Below are 22,458 nucleotides of genomic sequence, written 5' to 3' on the forward strand. Positions count from 1 at the left end.
GATGTATTTTATTATTAAATGTCACCAACTTTACCAGAAATACATGATACAAGAATAAACAAAGTGTTGTTTTATAAGATCCAGGCTTCTGTGATGCTTTGGATCCGAATCATTGTCTGGGATGATGTGACGTCCAGTGCCAGTGGGATCACTTCCTAAGCCATTTTAATATGTTGAACAACCATGGAAACGCACTTATAACCGGTGGACCTTTAATTGATGCATGTATTCAGTTATATTACACTTGTGACCAGTTTCTTTCACCTGTTCACATGCCTCACACTGACAATTAAGTGTGCTCCACTTCCCTCCCCCCGGTGCCCATGGATATAAAAAAAAAAGACAGTACTCAATGACCAAGTCCATCTTTCAGGTCTGCATATATTTCAAATGGTAGCATTCATTTTATCAGAGCTTCTGTAAGAATGGAAATGTCAGGGAGAGGAAAGATCTAGAAGATTCTGTGGGGAACCAAATGGCTAAAGGTAAAGGACATTTAGCATTTTATCCTATTTTGTAGATCCATCTTAGTGCCTCCTGAAAGGTAACAGACTAGAGAGTGTCAGTCATACATAGTGACCCGCTATGGGCCGGTTTACCAGATACAGATTAAGGGCCCTATTCAAATCTGTATCGCTGAAGTGTTACAGATTGCGCTATTGAAATGTAAAGGTAATTTCCGGTTGAGCCGACACATGCAGCGTTTACTGTGAATGCAGGCTCTGCTAACGTGGGAACATTGCCTTGACATTTCAATCACGCTATAACACTGAACTTTCATGATACAGATTGAATAGAGCCCTAAATCTAGTACTATATTTTAAAATTATGCTCAATGGAGATTCTCCATTGAAAGTGTTTTTAGTCCAGGACTAAACTTAATCTGGGTCCGTGAAATCAGCCCATATTTTTAGTCAACCTTCTAACTTTGTTCTATTGACCACAGAATCCTCCCATTGATATTATGTTCACACCCTACTGTACAAGGAACCAGGGATCAGACACAGAAGAAAAAAAACAGAGGGGGAAATTATAATCTAAAAAATATATTTATGTTTATATTTATATATATTTACGAGGTATGTATCCACAAAAAAAAGAAAACACAAAAAAGTACAAATTGAGCAGTCTTTTTCCAAACGCATCCTCTCTCGTGACATAAAGCCCTCTTTAAAATAACAATAATAATAATAGTAATATCAATAATGAATAATTAATTAGCTAAATAAATCCAGGAGGAAGCGATGCTCCCACAACCCTGCCCTCTTCGTCAGAGCCTTTAGTCCAGCTCTCCGTCCCACTCTGAGACGTCTTTATGTTCAGTCTCCTCGTTAGGGAGTCCAAAAGCACCAAAGCCTCCTGGCCACATGGTGGCACTGTGCTGCACTGGCTGGCTACTGTACTGCACGCAACTAATCCTTCTTCATTCACATCAAGTCCCAGAAACAAAATAAAAATCTTCATCTATCTTTGCGTAAAAAAAAAAAGGCAAAAACCTTTGAATGAACCCCCCCCTCCCCTCCAGTAACCGTTGCTATGCAGAAATCGCTAGTTTCCCGGTTTCCCGTCCAACCTTGTCTCTGGGTGGGATGGGGGTCGGGGGCGGGGAGGAACAAAACTAAAACTGAAGATTAAACGGAAGGAGAAGAAAACAAAACAATGGCAGCAGGCAGGCAGGTTTCCTCCTGGCAGGCCATTGGATTGTTAGTTGTGTTATTAGGGGCAACGACGTCTGAGACTGCTCCCGTGGGGTCACGCCAGATACTGCTGCATCGCCGTCTTCGCCCTGAGAGAAAGAGAGAGAGTCAGTATCCTACAACAAGCGTCTGTCTGATGGAGAGAAACTGAAGGAAAGCGTGTGTGTCTGTGTCTCACCTGTCACAGAGGTTGGGGTCTGAGGCCTGGGTGAGTTTGTGCAGGATGTCTACAAATCCCAACTCCCTCAGCTTGTCCTGACGCTCCTGGGAACCTGAGAACAGAGAGAGACACCGACGTAGGAAGGTTAACGAGGATGATGTTGGAGCAGAGACCAAGTCCAACAGTGTTGACTCAAATCACAGATGAAAACCATTGATGTAGTGGAGCATAAACGGATTACGTTGCCGTAAAGGATAACGTTGCAGAATTTGATTAATTTTATCCAAACATTATACCACTACATCCATGAAACTACCACTAGCCCTAGCTAACACTAACAGTTTGTACATCTGTTCCCAGTTTCCACCCTTCCCCGCAGTCCCCCCTAGCATGTGACAACCTGTCATGGCGTTGGCCTCACCGTCCTCCTCGTTCCAGATCAGGTTGGAGATACAGAAGGTGGCCGCCAGCTGGAGCTTGACATTAGAGTGAGCCTGAGAGGACATCGCAGAGAAACGTCCTCAATATTTGCTTAAGATGTGTCAACAATATATGCAAAGAGACAGTCAAACTTGTTCTAAATAAACATGATCACACATGGATATAGGCAAATATGAAGGTTGACAACAGAGAGTTAATTGAACCTCTTTTTAGCCTGATCAGTAATCAATAATTAAGTATAGCTACAGTGGCTCATGGAGGGAAGAGACTACCATGTAATATTTGATTTTCTGGAGGATGTCATCATTGGTCATGATGAGTTCCTTGGCTGTGTTTCCGTCAGCGATGTTGGCTAGGATACAGAGTGTCTGAAACAAAGAGAGCAGCTCTATCCTGAACTGTTCCTCATGACAAAGTAGGGTTGCAAAACTGCTAACTGTTCAGAAATTCCTAGGTTTTCCAGAATCCAGAAATAAGCAAGGAGGGACTACTCTAACTGGAAAACCTGGGAATTTGGGGTTAAGTGTATGGAATATTGCAACCCTACGTCAAAGTGTTAATGGAATAGTAAGTTAGGGGGTCATACATTTTACATTTTCATCATTTAGCAGACGCTCTTATCCAGAGCGACTTACAGTTAGTGAGTGCATACATCTTTCATACTTTTTTCATACCTGTTCCTTGACCTCGATGCTGTGTTCTCCCTCCAGGATCAGAGTGACCGCCTGCATGATCTGCTTCCCATGGGAACTCATGACCTGGTCTATGTGCTGGGAGACAGAAGGGAGAGGAGGTGGTCAGAGAAAGAGACAGATAGAGAGGGAGAGAGTATGAAAAGGCGAGATAATGTGTGTGTGAGTGAGACTTATTAGATTATTGAAAAGCAGTGTGTCTGTCTCTCTGATGACACATACAAAACCTGATCAAACAAGCCTCTGCCTCCTTTGGTAGGCTCAGGAGAAGGGTCTTCCAGAACAAAGACCTCAACCTTCACACAAAAATATCTGTTTACCAGGCAGTAGTCATTACAACTCTCCTCTACAGCTGCAAGACATGGACCATCTACACTCGCCACATCAGAATGCTGGAGGCCTTTCACATCAGGTGCCTCTAGTGCACCCTGTGGATAAGCTTGCGTGACCGGGTGCCCTGTATGGCCAGCTCTGCAGGGGTCAGGAGAGGCACTACAAAGACCAACTGTAGACCACAATGGAAAAGTGCAGCCTTAACTCTACCCAGCTGGAGGACACTACCGCTGAACGCTCCATTACATTTACATTACATTTTAGTCATTTAGCAGACGCTCTTATCCAGAGCGACTTACAGGAGCAATTAGGGTTAAGTGCCTTGCTCAAGGGCACATTTACGTCATTTAGCAGACGCTCTTATCCAGAGCGACTCACCAATTGGTGCGTTCACCCTATAGCCAGTGGGATAACCACTTTACAATTTTGGGGGGGGGGGGGGGGGGGTAGAAGGATTACTTTATCCTATCCCAGGTATTCCTTAAAGAGGTGGGGTTTCAAATGCCTCCGGAAGGTGCCATCTCTACCAGCAAGAAGTGCAGAAGCTTGAGAAGGACAGGAACGGGCTACAGAGAAAAAAAGTGTCTCAAGAGACATGAAGCCAGGAATGCACCTGGACCCCCAATCGGAGACTTTACATGCCCTGTCTGCAACAGACGATGTGGGTCAAGGATTCGACTTGTCACACAAAGTCTACCTTAAGTGTGTGTGTGTGTGTGTGTGTGTCTGTCTCTGTGCCAGTCTTACGGGTCGTGTGGAGAGCAGGTTCCGTAGCAGGCCCAGGGTCTTCATCAGGACGTTAGAGTCAGGGTCAGAAAGCAGACGGAAGAGCTGCTCCGTCCCCAACGCTCTCACAATCTCCCCCTTCACCTTCTGGTCCGCCTGGAACGCCATGTTCTACACACACAATCAAGATGGTGTAGGTTAGACAGACACCTTCTAGGTAGGGTTGAAAATTACAGAAACTTTACCAAAGTTTCAGTTGGAAGATTCTCAGTTGAAGGGTTGCCTCCCTGATAACGCTCCACTGATTGAGAATCCTCTAACCAGAATTTCAGAAAAACCTGGGAACTTCGGTTTTGCAACCCTATTCTAGAGGTAGAGAGGGAGAGCAGAGCAAATCAGTAAAGTGGTGACTCACCATGAGAGCCCAGATGCCGTTGACCCTCAGGGCTGGACTGTCACTCTGGGTCAGACTGCATAGTAACTCTATCACCCCTGACTCCAGGATGGGCTGCACACATACACAAAACACATGCACTTACTCCCACTGGTCATGCTAAATTGCAGGTTAACAACCTGACAGCTAATATTTAGTCCTAAAACATCATGCAAAAAATTATCACAACTTTACTGAGCTGTGTTTGTCTACCAATCATGAAGTTAGCTAAGTAGCAGTAGTAGTGTTGTATTGCTAGCTAGGTAGTAGTGTTGTATTGCTAGCTAGGTAGCAGTAGTAGTGTTGTATTGCTAGCTAGATAGCACTAGTAGTGTTGTATTGTTAGCTAGGTAGCAGTAGTAGTGTTGTATTGCTTGCTAGGTAGCAGTAGTAGTGTTGTATTGCTAGCTAGGTAGCAGTAGTAGTGTTGTATTGCTAGCTAGGTAGCAGTAGTAGTGTTGTATTGCTTGCTAGGTAGCAGTAGTAGTGTTGTATTGCTAGCTAGGTAGCAGTAGTAGTGTTGTATTGCTAGCTAGGTAGCAGTAGTAGTGTTGTATTGCTAGCTAGGTAGCAGTAGTAGTGTTGTATTGCTAGCTAGGTAGCAGTAGTAGTGTTGTATTGCTAGCTAGGTAGCAGTAGTAGTGTTGTATTGCTAGCTAGGTAGCAGTAGTAGTGTTGTATTGCTAGCTAGGTAGCAGTAGTAGTGTTGTATTGCTAGCTAGGTAGCAGTAGTAGTGTTGTATTGCTAGCTAGGTAGCAGTAGTAGTGTTGTATTGCTAGCTAGGTAGCAGTAGTAGTGTTGAATTGCTAGCTAGGTAGCAGTAATAGTGTTGTATTGTTAGCTAGGTAGCAGTAGTAGTGTTGTATTGCTTGCTAGGTAGCAGTAGTAGTGTTGTATTGCTAGCTAGGTAGCAGTAGTAGTGTTGAATTGCTAGCTAGGTAGCAGTAGTAGTAGTGCATTGCTGTCTGCTGGTCTCACCTCTTTGCTGGGGGAAAACTCCAGTAGCAGGTTGCATAGTGTAGAAGAGGCCATGACCAACACCTCGTCTGGAGCGTTCTGTAACAACTATACACAGCAGAGAAGAGACATACAGTCTCATTATGAAGGCCATGTACTTTTCATCAGTAGACAACATGTATGGTAAGTAATATTGTATGTGAGAAAGAGACCCCATGGTACAGACCTTCATAAGGGGCTTCCATACTGCGTGGTCATGAAAACTAGTCCTCAACTGCTGGACTGACCGGGACAGACTGTGAAGACACCTGGACACAGAGGAAGAGTCAATATCACAACAGGCACACACTGCTACCATTTGAGAGTAAGATATCTTAGGTGCAAGGAAATCTTCTTAGGCTAAGAAGGGAACAGAATATGACAGGACACTCAGCATGTCACAGCACCCTCAGTGGAGAGCAGAGTGGAGAGGTAGGGATGTTATCCGTACCTGACTGCAGCTAGCCGCACCTTGACGCTGGATTCTGACAAGCCACTCACTATCCTGTCCATCATGTTCTCTGTCTCTGTGATCTGAGGAGGAGAGAGACAGCGGGGGCTGTTAGGAGGAGGACACGGAAACACATGCACTTACTCCCACTGGTCATGCTAAATTACAGGTTAACAACCTGACAGCTAATATTTAGTCCTAAAGCATCATGCAAAAAATAATCACAACACACTTCTAAACGTGGCGGGGAAGGAGTGTGTGTGTGTACTGTTGAGTGAAAGCCACCTTCTTGCGGATATCTTCGTCGTTGGAGCCCAGTGAGGCATACAGCTTGAAGGCAGCTTGTCTCAGCTCGTGAGCATGCTTCAGGTCGTGATCCAACTGCAGAAAAAGACAATTCAATATTTGGTGAGAGGTAAGAGAGTTAGAGGTTTTTGTCCAAAGTAAGGACTGTGGTGTTCTTTTCTCACCACAGTGTCAGGGTTTTCCTGATGGTAACTGTTTTCTCTGCCTTCTAAGACTGCCTGGCTAGGTTCAATGAGTATAGTCCAGTCTCTCACCCTCTTGATGTCAGTGATGGCGCTGACAGAGCTGGGGTATTTGAAGTAGTCAGCCAGCATGGCCACTAGGTGGTCGGTTACACTGGCAATCCTCTGCAGCTCCACATCAGGCTCCATCAGGTAGGCCAGGGTCTCTGCCCCCTCCACACGCTCCTCCAACAGACGCTCCTTACTGCACATCCTCACCAGGCACGGCAGGGTCTACACAGGGATGGAACAAGAATTATACACACACACACACACAGAGAGGCAGGGAAGACCCTACACACAACAGCAGGCTAGACTCAACACACACATACCAGTAGCAGACAAGTCGTAAGATGAGTGCAAAAGACACGCAAAATAGTATAATCACCTTTAAAACAATGCAGCTATCATCTGTCCTGATGGCTCCCGCTCGACACATGTATGTTAGACTGGGGGGGAGAGAAGGAGGGAGAGGGAGGAAAAGAGAGTGAGCGCGAGAGGGGGAAAGAAAGATTTCATCTTCCGAAACTAAAACACTTGAGATTATTACTTTAATAGTCCGCGGAAAAACATATACTTTGACAGCAGTGTCAATGGAAGCGCACTTATTTTAATAGTCAAGTGAAGGAAACACTCACTCACCACTTGGCTGCTGTGAGCTGCATGTCAATGGGCTGATCCCTTTGCATCATTCTGACAAATACCTGAGAGAGCAGCTCCTCATCCACCAGCACTGAGAGCAGAACAGAGAGGAGAACATTGATTTTCATAGTAGCTTCATAATACAATGTTATCACCATCTGACAACCTTTTGCTACCATGACGATAACAATATAATGGCAAGAATAGAATGCCTCTGAAACAGACTAAAGAATATAGCTGGAAACTGTCCCAGTCAGGTCCCAGAGCAGCAGCGAGAGAGATAGCGAGCGAGTGAAAGAGTCAGACACAGGCAAAGAGAGGGAGGATGAGAGAGAGAGACATAAATAGAAGAGGGAAAAAGCCCCTCACCATTCACCAGTGTCATGGAGACCTGAGTGTTCTCGTAGGCCAGGACCGAGAAGCATTTTAATGCCTGCATCCGTACCTGTATGGGATGAGAGAGAAAAAGAAAGAAAGAAAAGAGTGAGAGAAGAGGGGGGGGGGGGGGGGGAGAGTGAGAGAGATGGTAAGACATGGTAATACAGAGGTCTGAGAGATGGTAGAACTGAGATATGGGTGAGTAATAGTTTCAAACAGTACCTTATAGGAGGGAGAGATGAGCATGGGAGCGATGTTCTGGATGGCCCCGTGGTTAAACAGAACCGTCTGGTGCTCTGGAGTCTACAGAACACACGCACACACTCCTGAGTAATTCCTCAGACAGACTTTTTTTTAATGATAGTTTATCTGATGATTGACCTTTAACCTGTAGTGTCTTTGGTCTTCTATTACAATACTGTGACTCTTTCTGTAATGTGAAGTGTTTTAAATGTGTGCTGATGTACTGACCTTGCAGCAGTGGGAGAAGATCTGGGTGATGTACTCCTGTGTCCGCTGTGACCGACTCAGCAGGGACATGAGGTGGGGGATCACAGTTGGGTCCTGATAGGGTGTAACACACACAATGTTACTGTACACACTCACAGAAACACACCCCAGTTAGACAACACATCACTAAGAATAGTGATAGCATGTTACACCATATCGATGGTATGCGTGTATGGGGGGGGGGGGGGGGGGGGGGGGGGGGCGAAGAGAGAGAAAGACAGAAGAGCGAGAGAGACTTACAGTGTAGAGCAACTGCACTGGGGTGACTGGACTGATGAAGACTGTCCTGAGGCAGCGTAGACAAGCCTCGATGAAAATCAGATCTGAACATAGGAGACCTGCAGGCACACACACTTGTTATGAGAGAGAATGAGTATGTGTTTCATCAGTCAGAGTGTTTGTTCTGTCAGTGAGTATGACTGAAAGATTGTAACACTGCTCAGTGCGTCACTCTTAGTGTGACTGAGTGAGTGATTGTGTATGTATCTGTCTGTCTGTGTTATGCATATATATACCTTGTAGTAGGGCAGGGATGATGTGACAATCCACCAGGGACTTGATGTTGTTCTCAGTGCCCATGGCCAGACTGCCCAGCACCACCGCACACTCTGCCCTCAGCTCTGAGCTGGACGAGCCCTGCTGGAGCAGATACAGTAACCTGGGGGGAGAGACACACAGTCACTGCTGCCGTACAATTGGGCTTGGAGATTGGGTTGAGGGTAGGGAAGAGAGGGAGAGAGGGGAGCGAGAGCAAGTGGGGAAAAGGAAAAGAGGGAAAAGGGAAGATGGGAAAGAGGTGAGAGGGAGAGAGACACCTGGGCACAGCTCCCAGGACAATCAGGTTGGCTTTCTGTTTGTTGTTTCCGATGACAGCATTCTTCATGTCACTGTGAACACACACACAGGGTCAGAGTCAGATGTGTGGAGCTCCCTCAGCATGTTACCAACAGCCACCATAACAACAACACTTGACAGGAGTTCAACTACAGTATCAATCATATCACCTACGCTACCTACAGTGGGGAGAACAAGTATTTGATACACTGTCGATTCTGCAGGTTTTCCTACTTACAAAGCATGTAGAGGTCTGTAATTTTTATCATAGGTACACTTCAACTGTGAGAGATGGAATCTAAAACAAAACTCCAGAAAATCACATTGTATGATTTTTAAGTAATTAATTTGCATTTTATTGCATGACATAAGTATTTGATCACCTACCAACCAGTAAGAATTCCGGCTCTCACAGACCTGTTAGTTTTTCTTTAAGAAGCACTCCTGTTCTCCACTCATTACCTGTATTAACTGCACCTGTTTGAACTCGTTACCTGTATAAAAGACGCCTGTCCACACACTCAAACAGACTCCAACCTCTCCACAATGGCCAAGACCAGAGAGCTGTGTAAGGACATCAGGGATACAATTGTAGACCTGTACAGGGCTGGGATGGGCTACAGGACAATAGGCAAGCAGCTTGGTGAGAAGGCAACAACTGTTGGCGCAATTATTAGAAAATGGAAGAAGTTCAAGATGACGGTCAATCACCCTCGGTCTGGGGCTCCATGCAAGATCTCACCTCATGGGGCATCAATGATCATGAGGAAGGTGAGGGATCAGCCCAGAACTACAAGGCAGGACCTGGTCAATGACCTGAAGAGAGCTGGGACCACAGTCTCAAAGAAAACCATTAGTAACACACTATGCCGTCATGGATTAAAATCCTGCAGCGCACGCAAGGTCCCCCTGCTCAAGCCAGCGCATGTCCAGGCCCGTCTGAAGTTTGCCAATGACCATCTGGATGATCCAGAGGAGGAATGGGAGAAGGTCATGTGGTCTGATGAGACAAAAATAGAGCTTTTTGGTCTAAACTCCACTCGCCATGTTTGGAGGAAGAAGAAGGATGAGTACAACCCCAAGAACACCATCCCAACCGTGAAGCATGGAGGTGGAAACATCATTCTTTGGGGATGCTTTTCTGCAAAGGGGACAGGACGACTGCACCGTATTGAGGGGTGGATGGATGGGGCCATGTATTGCGAGATCTTGGCCAACAACCTCCTTCCCTCAGTAAGAGCATTGAAGACGGGTCGTGGCTGGGTCTTCCAGCAGACAATGACCCGAAACACACAGCCAGGGCAACTAAGGAGTGGCTCCGTAAGAAGCATCTCAAGGTCCTGGAGTGGCCTAGCCAGTCTCCAGACCTGAACCCAATAGAAAATCTTTGGAGGGAGCTGAAAGTCCGTATTGCCCAGCGACAGCCCCGAAACCTGAAGGATCTGGAGAAGGTCTGTATGGAGGAGTGGGCCAAAATCCCTGCTGCAGTGTGTGCAAACCTGGTCAAGACCTACAGGAAACGTATGATCTCTGTAATTGCAAACAAAGGTTTCTGTACCAAATATTAAGTTCTGCTTTTCTGATGTATCAAATACTTATTTCATGCAATAAAATGCAAATTAATTACTTAAAAATCATACAATGTGATTTTCTGGATTTTTGTTTTAGATTCCGTCTCTCACAGTTGAAGTGTACCTATGATAAAAATTACAGACCTCTACATGCTTTGTAAGTAGGAAAACCTGCAAAATCGGCAGTGTATCAAATACTTGTTCTCCCCACTGTATCACCACACAAGTCTAAACACTAATGCTAACAGCCACAGGCTCAACTGAGAAACATCAGTGCTGTTCAAGCTTGTTAACTTGTTGCTTTGAGAGGATAGAATTCTGAACATCACACACAACATATATAAGCCAATAATAACATATATAAAGTTATCCAGAGTACAGAATTCTAACTGTGGTTGGCCAACTGCTTAGATGTAATGCATGCGACATAAAGATACAAGTAGCAGGCAGAGGCCAGTGGAAAAGTACAGCTGCAACAGTCAGGTAAGAAGTGACTCGGCTAGCCATCTAAAACCGTAACCAGAGCTGGGCCTCAGAGTTAAAAATAAAGATGAAAAGATGCCTGAGTCCAAGCCTCGCTGAGGCTCTCACTCACACTGCCCAGTGAAACACACTCTCCCTCAGTCACACACACACCAGCAGAGACCTGGCATACCACACAGCATGAATCACACTGACTGATCAGATAAACACACACACACACCACTGACACATGTAAACAAAGTGGTCCAAGCAGCTCACACTGAGCATGCTCACATCGCACCTCAAACAAATCAATCACTGACAGACAGCTCCCTCCAGAGCACCAAGAACTGCCTGCTCCACAGGCATACAGATACCAGACTCACACAAGGACAGACAGAGGCCTAAATGGCACCCTATTTCCCATAAGGCTCTGGTTAAAAGTAGTGCACCATGTAGGGGATAGGGTGCCATTTGGGACAGAAACAAAGATGGACAGACAGGTAAAATATATATTTCCCTATAGAAAGTCATAGGCTACTACAACACAAGGTAATGTACTTATAATGTACTTACATGACTCCCTGCAGCACTTTCTGCGGGTCGGGGTCAAAAAGCCTGTCAACATAATGGCGACTGGTGGCCGTGACCTCCTGCATGGTGACAAGAGACAGAACAACAATGAGTCAGCGCAGGCCTCGCGCATCATCCCACTGCTGACACCAACCACACACTCAGCAGACAGACACTGGCCTGGGCCAGACAGATACTCCATCCCAGAAAAGCCCCTCCTAACTATATGACTGGTCAACAGGCAGTAGGCTACTCTCGTCAAGCTGTAAACTCATCCAGGGCACGAGATGGTCGTACGTCACTTGATAACTTTGTTTATGTTTATCATTGAGGGACCGTCCAGAACTTTCCCCACTACTCACTATGTAATAGGTCACTGATGAGCAAAGAGGCACTGCTCTACTATAGCTCTCTCTAAAGGGGATTTGCAGTGACGTGTATTCCATGTGAATCATACCAAATCCGTCATGAGTCAGTAAGTGATCTGAAACAAAGTTCTTTAACAATTAAAGTAGATTACAAATACAGTAGTCCAGGTGCAGTTATGGGTGCATCATCACATTTCAGGTGGGTAAACTGTAAACTTTAGACAATATGATGACACATTTGGTAAATTTAGTTTAACCTAGCTCTGGTTTTGGCCATTTCCTTACAGGTCCTGTAAAATAAGAAAAACGTATCTGTTGACAGACTAACAGGTGGCAAATGAACACATTCTGTTGAAGAGCTGTATAGCTTGCCATGTATTCATGGCACCTTTATGTATTTCCTCCAAAACCCCGTGATATGGTCAATGACACTGACAGCAGCATATGGGGGCGTTTCCAGTATGATAACTTGAAACTGTACTTGAAGCTATCTTGCTAACGTTAGCTTTATAGCTAACTGTTGAAACATAAGTAAAAATGATAACGTTACGGTCTTAACTTGAAATTCGATTCTCGATCTTGACATAGCTAACTAGCAGTCTGCCCAAAACTGACTCAGAGATAACTACCCTGCGAACTAACTAGTTACTGTATATCATGCTACCTAACTAACAGAGTAAGTAAGGTTATAGACAGCTAGACAACTAGGTAGCTAATTCGCGGTTGGTTCCAGCTAGCATAACCGTATTTGATTGCACCGTCACTGTGCAATAAAGTTGTTAAATATTTGCGGGTTTTCATTATAATTGGATTCACGTAAATGTATGTCACCGGTTACTAGTTAGCTAGCTAAGACATTCCAGGTGAACGTCGGGAGACCGCCCTTGTTACTACAGTAGCTAACGTTAGCTAGCTAAATGTTGCAAAGCCTGAGTTAGCATAGCTAGCTAGCAACTTCAGTGCATGCCCTCAACCCACATTAATAGCTTGATGCAACACATAAAAAGCGTTTCACTATCCAATACAGTTAGGAAGAATGTAGTGCATAGCAAAAAGTCAGTCTTTATTTCATAGTATAAGAGAGACTCACAGATAGCACGCTGATGCGGAGAGGGGCCTCCAACAAGCACGCCATCTCTCTTCCCCCTGTCGAGCGCCCCAGTCGGAGCAGCACTTTCCAAACACTCTGCCCTCCAGACCAGCTGCTCAGATTAAAAAGTAAATATAGCTAAATCACGCAACACTTTAGAAGCACTTAGTATTTCATGGGTTAGGTGGAGTTAGTCGGGTGTATTTGGTCTGTTTAAGCCACAGATAACGTTTCCTGTGATAATGAAACTATTGTTTATAGTTGCACACTGGCTACATTGCTCGAATGTCAATTTGTGAATCAAGTCAATCAAGTACATTTTGGTTCTAAACGCGTAGATAATTTGAAATTGAAGTTTGGGTGATTCGACAAAAATATGATTATTATAAGCATGTATGTGCATATACAAATGCATAGACAAGTGCATATACAAAAAAAGTGGTGGTAGTCAGAATTACAACGGTTCGGGATAATGTACGGATGTTTGACTATTTTTAGTAAATTATTTTGATTGTGGAAAGTGCAACCTATGACTCCATCACTCGATTTACTTTGGTAGATGTGGTGTGCGCATGCGCTCTGGTCAAACTAGGCTGAGGTGGGAAAACACGATCGATTCATACATTTTAGTTGAGATGAACAGAACAAACCAACATAATCGTAATCACGTTACCTCGTAATGAAAATTGCAAAAGGTGAGAAAAAATGTAACACGTTTGATTTGACCAGTGATTGCATGTCTCTTAGCCAGGACAAGGCTACAACCTGTCTACAACCCCAGAGAGAGTTAACAGCAGATCTCTAGAGCTAGCAACAAACAACCAACACAAATGATTGAGCTAATATGCTAACTTTTATTATATAGTATTCTATAGTTGTCTTCCTCATCATATAATTAATGTATCTCCCTCGACCTACAGTGAGGGAAAAAAGTATTTGATCCCCTGCTGATTTTGTACGTTTGCCCACTGACAAAGAAATGATCAGTCTATAATTTTAATGGTAGGTTTATTTGAACAGTGAGAGACAGAATAACAACAAAAAAATCCTGAAAAACGCATGTCAAAAATGTTATTAATTGATTTGCATTTTAATGAGGGAAATCAGTATTTGACCCCCTCTCAATCAGAAAGATTTCTGGCTCCCAGGTGTCTTTTATACAGGTAACGAGCTGAGATTAGGAGCATACTCTTAAAGGGAGTACTCCTAATCTCAGTTTGTTACCTGTATAAAAGACACCTGTTCACAGAAGCAATTAATCAATCCGATTCCAAACTGTCCAACATGGCCAAGACCAAAGAGCTCTCCAAGGATGTCAGGGACAAGATTGTAGACATACACAAGGCTGGAATGGGCTACAAGACCATCGCCAAACAGCTTGGTGAGAAGGTGACAACAGTGGGTGCGATTATTCGCAAATGGAAGAAACACAAAATAACTGTCAATCTCCCTCGGCCTGGGGCTCCATGCAAGGTCTCACCTCGTGGAGTTGCAATGATCATGGGAACGGTGAGGAATCAGCCCAGAACTACACAGGAGGATCTTGTCAATGGTCTCAAGGCAGCTGGGACCATAGTCACCAAGAAAACAATTGGTAACACACTACGCCGTGAAGGACTGAAATCCTGCAGCGCCCGCAAGGTCCCCCTGCTCAAGAAAGCACATATACAGGGCCGTCTGAAGTTTGCCAATGAACATCTGAATGATTCAGAGGAGAACTGCGTGAAAGTGTTGTGGTCAGATGAGATCAAAATCGAGCTCTTTGGCATCTACTCAACTCGCCGTGTTTGGAGGAGGAGGAATGCTGCCTATGACCCCAAGAACACATCCCCACCGTCAAACATGGAGGTGGAAACATTATGCTTTGGGGGTGTTTTTCTGCTAAGGGGACAGGACAACTTCACCGCATCAAAGGGACGATGGACGGGGCCATGTACCGTCAAATCTTGGGTGAGAACCTCCTTCCCTCAGCCAGGGCATTGAAAATGGGTCGTGGATGGGTATTCCAGCATGACAATGACCCAAAACACACAGCCAAGGCAACAAATGAGTGGCTCAAGAAGAAGCACATTAAGGTCCTGGAGTGGCCTAGCCAGTCTCCAGACCTTAATCCCATAGAAAATCTGTGGAGGTAGCTGAAGGTTCGAGTTGCCAAACGTCAGCCTTGAAACCTTAATGACTTGGAGAAGATCTGCAAAGAGGAGTGGAACAAAATACCTCCTGAGATGTGTGCAAACCTGGTGGCCAACTACAAGAAACGTCTGACCTCTGTGATTGCCAACAAGGGTTTTGCCACCAAGTACTAAGTCATATTTTGCAGAGGGGTCAAATACTTATTTCCCTCATTAAAATGTAAAATCAATTTATAACATTTTTGACATGCGTTTTTCTGGATTTTTTTGTTGTTATTCTGTCTCTCACTGTTCAGATAAACCTACCATTAAAATTATAGACTGATAATTTCTTTGTCAGTGGGCAAATGTACAAAATCAGCAGGGGATCAAATACTTTTTTCCCTCACTGTAGCTCGTTCTGCAAACCAATCTACTACTGTAGCTACAGTATATCAGAAGGTACATAGAAGGGCAGCTTCTGTAATCTGGAGTGGCTAGCTAACACAGCTCAGCGAACAAAAAGAAGCCCCTTAGGGGAGTCTACAGCCAATCATCAGCCATGAAGATAGCTGTGGAAGGGTGTTGCCATGGCGAGCTGGATAAGATCTATGAGACAATAGGCTATCTGGAGCAGAAGGAAGGGGTGAAGGTAGACCTGCTGCTGTGTTGTGGAGACTTCCAGGCTGTGAGGAACGAGGGGGACATGAAGTGCATGGCTGTGCCGCAAAAGTACAGGCAGATGCAGACCTTCTACAAGTTAGTTCCTTCCTATCACCTCATCTCTGCTCCCTCTCTGTCTCTCCTATGTAGGTCCAGGAGTTTTTCCTGACCCACACATGAACTGATCCTGGATAAACTCTGGAACCTACCTTACCCTGAGAGATGGCTGTTGACCTCTATGGCTTTAGACGCCATAGGAATCAACAGCCATGTGGGTTAAACACAACCCTGTCAGTACTACTTATGGTTCCTTTAGTTTAAGGGACAGTCTGTTGTATTTCTGATGTTTGTGTCTTGGTTGTTGCAGGTACTACTCTGGAGAGAAGAAGGCTCCGGTCCTGACCATCTTCATCGGGGTGAATCATGAGGCCTCCAACCACCTCCAGGAGCTACCGTACGGGGGATGGGTGGCTCCCAACATTTACTACATGGGTAACTCTGGATACAAAGTTAACACGCATATTACAAGTTCCACAGATTGACATCTCAAGGCCACCTGCCCATCAGGAAATTCAGGAGCAGTTTTCACTTGCTTGAAAATGTTATTGTTCATCTAATAATAACAGTGTATGTGGTGTTCCATCAGGTTATGATGGCATTGTGTGCTACAAAGGAGTAAGGATTGGCGGCTTGTCTGGAATCTTCAAAGGGCATGATTACAGGAAAGGTGAGGTCAAAAAGCACTAGTAGATATATCCTCCTGTCCCTGCAAATGCGTTGCAGCCCAACCATCTTTAACATTGAATCAATGTCCTTCCTTAAAGGGCATTACGAGTTCCCTCCATATAACCCAGACACTCTACGCAGTGTTTACCACATCAGGAACATCGATGTCTTCAAACTCAAACAGGTGACTACCACTTACAAGGTTAATATATCATTATGTCCCCCCCCCCCATTATATCATATATGTCATCATGCCTCCCCTATTTTGCCACTAGATCCAGATGACTGTGGATGTCTTCCTGACCCATGACTGGCCTCGTGGGATCTACCATTATGGCAGCACGGGGGAGCTGCTGAGGAAGAAGAAGTTCCTGAGACAGGAGGTGGGTCCAACACACTGGGTAGTCCTGCAGCTGCAGAGCTCCTGGCCCATCTGCAGCCTAACTACTGGTTCTCTGCACACCTCCATGTCAAGTTTGCTGCCCTTATGCAGCACCCGGTGAGCTGAACTGACTATGGTTATGTAGAGACTGCTGTGGATATTCAGAGATGTGATTATTTCTGTTTAATCAGAATTACGATTCTTTATCCTGATTGTCATTGTTGTGTTGCTAGGTCACGGAACTGATATTTCCTATGCAGCACTGGTTATATTGCTGCTCTGTTTTTCCCTACAGGCCAAAGATGATGCTGCCGCCCGCACTACCAAATTCCTCTCACTGGATAAGTGCCTCCCCTACAGGGACTTCCTACAGGTGAGAGAGAGAGAGAAGATGATGACACGTGGCATGGATGGCAAGTGATTATGGTCTAGTTTCATAGATTCAGATTAAACTTTCTCCTGAATTTATGGAGAATCTGTTCATCTTGGTCTGTGAAACAGCTTGCTTGAAAGTCCTGTTTTGTGCTAGTAAGGGCTATAGGTGTGTTCTCTATGGTGCATGTCTGAGTTGATGCTGACTTGTAGGGTGTGTGTTTCAGATCGTAGAGGTAGCAGACAGGCCAGGATCGTCCCAGGGTCTGGAGTATGATCCAGAGTAGCTGGCCATCCTGAAGGCTACAGACAGCCTGCTGACTGTCAGCCCTAACTACTGGAACCCTCCACAGAACAACGGCCTGCACACAAGGTCAGATACTCACTCTGTCTCTATTCCTCTCTCTCTCTGTCTCTCTCTCTCTCTCTCTCATACATTCGACACCCACTACACACCCTGCTATCTCACTTATACACTTCTCTCTCACACACATGCATACATACAGTGGGGAGAACAAGTATTTGATACACTGCCGATTTTGCAGGTTTTCCTACTTACAAATGATTTAGAGGTCTATCATTTTTATCATAGGTACACTTCAACTGTGAGAGACGGAATCTAAAACAAAAATCCAGAAAATCACATTGTATGATTTTTAAGTAATTAATTTGCATTTTATTGCATGACATAAGTATTTGATCACCTACCAACCAGTAAGAATTCCGGCTCTCACAGACCTGTTTGTTTTTCTTTAAGAAGCCCTCCTGTTCTCCACTCATTACCTGTATTAACTGCACCTGTTTGAACTCGTTACCTGTATAAAAGACGCCTGTCCACACACTCAATCAAACAGACTCCAACCTCTCCACAATGGCCAAGACCAGAGAGCTGTGTAAGGACATCAGGGATAAAATTGTAGACCTGCACAGGGCTGGGATGGGCTACAGGACAATAGGCAAGCAGCTTGGTGAGAAGGCAACAACTGTTGGCGCAATTATTAGAAAATGGAAGAAGTTCAAGATGACAGTCAATCACCCTCCGTCTGGGGCTCCATGCAAGATCTCACCTCGTGGGGCACCAATGATCATGAGGAAGGTGAGGGATCAGCCCAGAACTACACGGCAGGACCTGGTCAATGACCTGAAGAGAGCTGGGACCACAGTCTCAAAGAAAACCATTAGTAACACACTACGCCGTCATGGATTAAAATCCTGCAGCGCACGCAAGGTCCCCCTGCTCAAGCCAGCGCATGTCCAGGCCCGTCTGAAGTTTGCCAATGACCATCTGGATGATCCAGAGGAGGAATGGGAGAAGGTCATGTGGTCTGATGAGACAAAAATAGAGCTTTTTGGTCTAAACTCCACTCGCCGTGTTTGGAGGAAGAAGAAGGATGAGTACAACCCCAAGAACACCATCCCAACCATAAAGCATGGAGGTGGAAACATCATTCTTTGGGGATGCTTTTCTGCAAAGGGGACAGGACGACTGCACCGTATTGAGGGGAGGATGGATGGGGCCATGTATTGCGAGATCTTGGCCAACAACCTCCTTCCCTCAGTAAGAGCATTGAAGATGGGTCGTGGCTGGGTCTTCCAGCATGACAACGACCCGAAACACACAGCCAGGGCAACTAAGGAGTGGCTCCGTAAGAAGCATCTCAAGGTCCTGGAGTGGCCTAGCCAGTCTCCAGACCTGAACCCAATAGAAAATCTTTGGAGGGAGCTGAAAGTCCGTATTGCCCAGCGACAGCCCCGAAACCTGAAGGATCTGGAGAAGGTCTGTATGGAGGAGTGGGCCAAAATCCCTGCTGCAGTGTGTGCAAACCTGGTCAGGTCCTACAGGAAACGTATGATCTCTGTAATTGCAAACAAAGGTTTCTGTACCAAATATTAAGTTCTGCTTTTCTGATGTATCAAATACTTATGTCATGCAATAAAATGCAAATTAATTACTTAAAAATCATACGTCTCTCACAGTTGAAGTGTACCTATGATAAAAATTACAGACCTCTACATGCTTTGTAAGTAGGAAAATCGGCAGTGTATCAAATACTTGTTCTCCCCACTGTATTTGCATATGTATACTTACAGACCACCCCTCACTTACGCACCCACACCAACTGGTGTAATGTGCTGGTCATGATCTCTGTGTCTAACTACTTCTGTATGTTGTCCAGGTGGGACTTCAGTGCGTCTGAGGCAGCCATGATGGAGGCTGTGGGTGAACTGGGAGGTGAGCTGTCCATCCCAGACAACTTCAGCCTGACCGTGCCAGCCTACGACCCTGCCTGGCCCCAGCCCAATGCCCACCCCAGCTACAGCACCAACCCCCAGACCACCAAGCTCTGTGCCACCCTGGGCCTCACAGACATCTATGCCCAGGTCGGGGGACAGATGGACACAGGAGCCCCAGAGCTGGAGGATGATGATGTCCAGAGTGGGGATGAACCCAGTGAGTACCCTAGTGACACCTCAGGTCTGTCCAGCTCCAACCCTGATGAGATCACCATAGAGGAAGAGTGGGATGAAGAAGAGGGGGAGGAGGGAGGAGAGAAAAATGGTAAGGGGGAGAGCCCTGATGCAGTGGTGCCTGAGGGGGAGACAGGGAACGCAGGAGGGAGACGGAACTCAGGGAGCCTCTCTAGAGAGCTACCCCCCAGTCGCATGGTCCTGTCCATGCCGGAGCCCAAATCCCGCTTCTCCCTCATGCCTGTCCCTCAACCTGCCTACCCCCTCTCACTCCTCACCCCTGGAAGGGGAAAAGGAGGGGGAGGAGCCCCATTTTCGGATCCCCAAGCGCACCAGTGGGGAGAAGGGGGACCCCAGCAGTACAGGCAGCAACCCCAGGATCAAACGCAGGAACCAGGTCATCTACACAGCAGTCGACGACAAGGAGAGTGAGGACTAGGGCTCGAACTTGACCCAGGTTTTGGTGGGAACTGTTGTGAAATATACAAGATTCTCATGATCTTCTTTCTTTATTGATATTGTCTGTTAATGGGAACCTATTGTCCTTCTTGATTGCAAACCAACAGAGAGCTGTTTTGTTAGGAAAGGGAGAGCGGAGAATCCCATGATGGAAATTTCTGTTTTTAAGTCGTCTAATTTCTGTTTTTGTAAATAATGAAATTATGGACAAACGTTTTTGTTTTTTTTACTAACAAAAAACTAGTTGGATTTCAGACACATTTTACTGAGTAGTGTTGTAGTGTGGGTCAAGTGCAAAAGGGATGTTGTAAACAAATAAAAAACTATGTCGTGTAAAGAACGCAGGTTGGCATTTATTTTCATGAATCTTGCCCTGGAGGCAGAACTGAGCGATTTCCGCTAGAAGGGCCAGCTGCAAAGTCAAAATGGTCTATGTTGTACAAATTCATGATAACAAAAACTTTTTTTTTTGTCTTAATTTAAGGTTAGGCATTAGGGTTTGCAGTGTGGTTAGGGTTAAAATCAGATTTTGACTGTGTGGTGGTGCCAGCTAGTGACCACTCTGCAGAACTGCCTCCAGAACAAGATTCATAACAAAAAATGCTAACCTGTGTAAAGAACATGAATATGTTTGTACACTAAATCAGGGTTTCCCAAACTGTCCTGTTCAAGCCTAACCCATGACAGAGGAGAGACAAGTGGCACCACTGAACTAAACAATTTATGATACAAGCCCTCAGTTATAATTCACTGCACACATGGCGCAATAGCACAGCTTTATTGAACAACATTTTACAGATGAGGACTTCATGATCATTATTACACGACACTAACCTGTGATCATAGAATAAGAGTTAATGAATGAGTGACTCATTGATTTATCAATTAATCATGATGACAGCCCATGAAACATTTAGCTTTTGAATTAAGTAGAGCTCGTCGCATAGGTTGGTGTCCTTAGCTAGCGATTCATTCCAGGGTAATGATACAAGTACTCTAGTTAGTAAAATCAACAACAAACCGTTTCAATAAAATGAGGTGAAAAATATACGGTGTATTTGACAAGAGCTCCTTACAACCGTACAAAGAGCAGAATTACAGTGTGCAGTAAGAGTTAATGGTTACAAGCTAATGTTGAGGTCCAGGGAAATGCTTTACTTTGACTTTTTAGCTGGGATGGCTAACTCTGGAAATTCCTTTGGTCTACTGAGTTAAGTGAATCAGCTTTTAGTTTTCTTGCACTTTATTTGTAGAACAATCTTCAAAATGTTCTTAAATTTGATGTCTTGGTGCATCTAGGGAAAATCAGAATGCTGATGGAGGACCTTATTACTGATGAATAACCATGTTTCCATCGACAGTTTTTATGAGAGTTGTCATACCGTATAAAAAAAAGTCACAACAGCTGTGATGGTAGTTTCGGGACAATTTTATAAATGCTGACAGATAATTTGTTCGTTCGGCATGGTGGGATCTTTTCTGTGTCTGTAAAATTAATCACGCAAGAAATGGTGGTGGAAACACTTTTATGCCTAAATATTGATAAAATAACCATATCGAAGTAAACGTGTAGTCACGCGATGATATGGTGTGTGGTCCTCCCACTATGACTAGGAAATCATGCAGTTTATTAGGCTACAGATGAAATAATATATTATGAACTTCACAGGGTGGTGAAAGTGCACAGTGATCTTGATGCTTCTTTCCAATAAATATCGAGGGTCTTATTCTGGTGACATGATCGACGCTTGACTGCCGTTTAACAAAAACAATTATTCTCGCTCTTATCCATAATATCATAATGTAGACTAGCCGCTTATTCACCTAGCTAGTTCTTTTAATTTTTATTACTGTTTTTCTTTCTTTCTGCTTCCATTTTGTATTTATATTTTGATATGTGTATTTTCTGTCATTCAGGGCGCATCGGTAAAAGAGACCTTGGTCTCTGTATGACTCCCTGATAAAATAACGGTTAAATAAAATAAATACAACATTTCACCTTCTGCCAATTGAACACCCCAAAGCAAACCCAAAGCAAACCCAAAACAAAGAACATAGGGGAAAAAATGGGAGTAGGCACTTCTTGTTTTGTTTTTTAAACCCCTCGTAAGCACCCTTATTCTTCTTAGCTAAGCCTTGGACACACATGCTAAATCCCTATCCTGTACACCACAGACACTCCTGTAGATCTGAAACAATTGGAAAGGTGGAAGTAATATGGCAAAAAGAATCCACCCATTTGGCCAGGTGACACAACTATCATAATGCATTAACCTATCTGATCTTCAGATCTACATAAAATGTCTAGGGGTTAGGGGTCAATTCTGAATCGATCTCCAGTGCTTTGAACAGCATCAGCTCATTAGTCATCAACGTTAAAAGCGTTTGTTT

General features: G+C 44.7%; 1 protein-coding gene and 1 pseudogene across 3 annotated transcripts; one reads left to right on the forward strand and one right to left on the reverse strand.

Moving 5' to 3' along the window:
- Positions 1-361: 361 nt before the first annotated feature.
- On the reverse strand, positions 362-13,159 carry LOC311143472 (armadillo repeat-containing protein 8). 2 transcript variants are annotated; one of them, XM_084179293.1, is made up of 22 exons: positions 12,886-13,159; positions 11,431-11,507; positions 8,803-8,874; positions 8,503-8,645; positions 8,228-8,325; positions 7,949-8,041; positions 7,700-7,780; positions 7,469-7,544; positions 7,100-7,190; positions 6,846-6,906; positions 6,491-6,691; positions 6,216-6,311; positions 5,931-6,013; positions 5,667-5,748; positions 5,462-5,548; positions 4,465-4,557; positions 4,071-4,220; positions 2,973-3,068; positions 2,571-2,666; positions 2,279-2,351; positions 1,876-1,969; positions 362-1,786 (listed from the first exon to the last, which is right to left on the reverse strand). In XM_084179293.1, exons 1-22 carry the CDS (start codon positions 12,928-12,930, stop codon positions 1,753-1,755), a joined length of 2,022 nt encoding a protein of 673 aa, XP_084035419.1. In that variant the 5' UTR covers positions 12,931-13,159; the 3' UTR covers positions 362-1,752. The 2 variants fall into 2 exon arrangements, with proteins under 2 accessions (XP_084035419.1, XP_084035418.1); XM_084179292.1 differs by having other exon boundaries at positions 2,258-2,351.
- Positions 13,160-15,475: 2,316 nt separating this feature from the next.
- Positions 15,476-20,133, forward strand: LOC311143927 (lariat debranching enzyme-like; annotated as a pseudogene). Its single transcript, XR_014615553.1, has 8 exons — positions 15,476-15,755; positions 16,027-16,151; positions 16,306-16,386; positions 16,484-16,569; positions 16,661-16,884; positions 17,063-17,140; positions 17,367-17,512; positions 19,317-20,133. The product of XR_014615553.1 is annotated as a lariat debranching enzyme-like (transcript).
- The last annotated feature ends 2,325 nt before the right edge of the window (positions 20,134-22,458 follow it).

This window comes from Coregonus lavaretus (genome assembly GCF_964263955.1).
Source record: "Coregonus lavaretus genome assembly, chromosome: 16".
In the NCBI taxonomy this organism is placed as follows: Eukaryota; Metazoa; Chordata; class Actinopteri; order Salmoniformes; family Salmonidae; genus Coregonus; species Coregonus lavaretus.

Bases quoted from the DNA above. Each gene is read 5' to 3' on its own strand.
- LOC311143472 (XM_084179292.1), bottom strand. From the start codon at position 12,930: ATGGCGTGCTTGTTGGAGGCCCCTCTCCGCATCAGCGTGCTATCT. The intron at 7,545-7,699 runs GTACTGTTTGAA...CATCCCATACAG, and splicing joins TCATCTCTCCCTCCTATAAG to GTACGGATGCAGGCATTAAA. The intron at 6,014-6,215 runs GTGGCTTTCACT...TCTCCTCCTCAG, and splicing joins ACGAAGATATCCGCAAGAAG to ATCACAGAGACAGAGAACAT.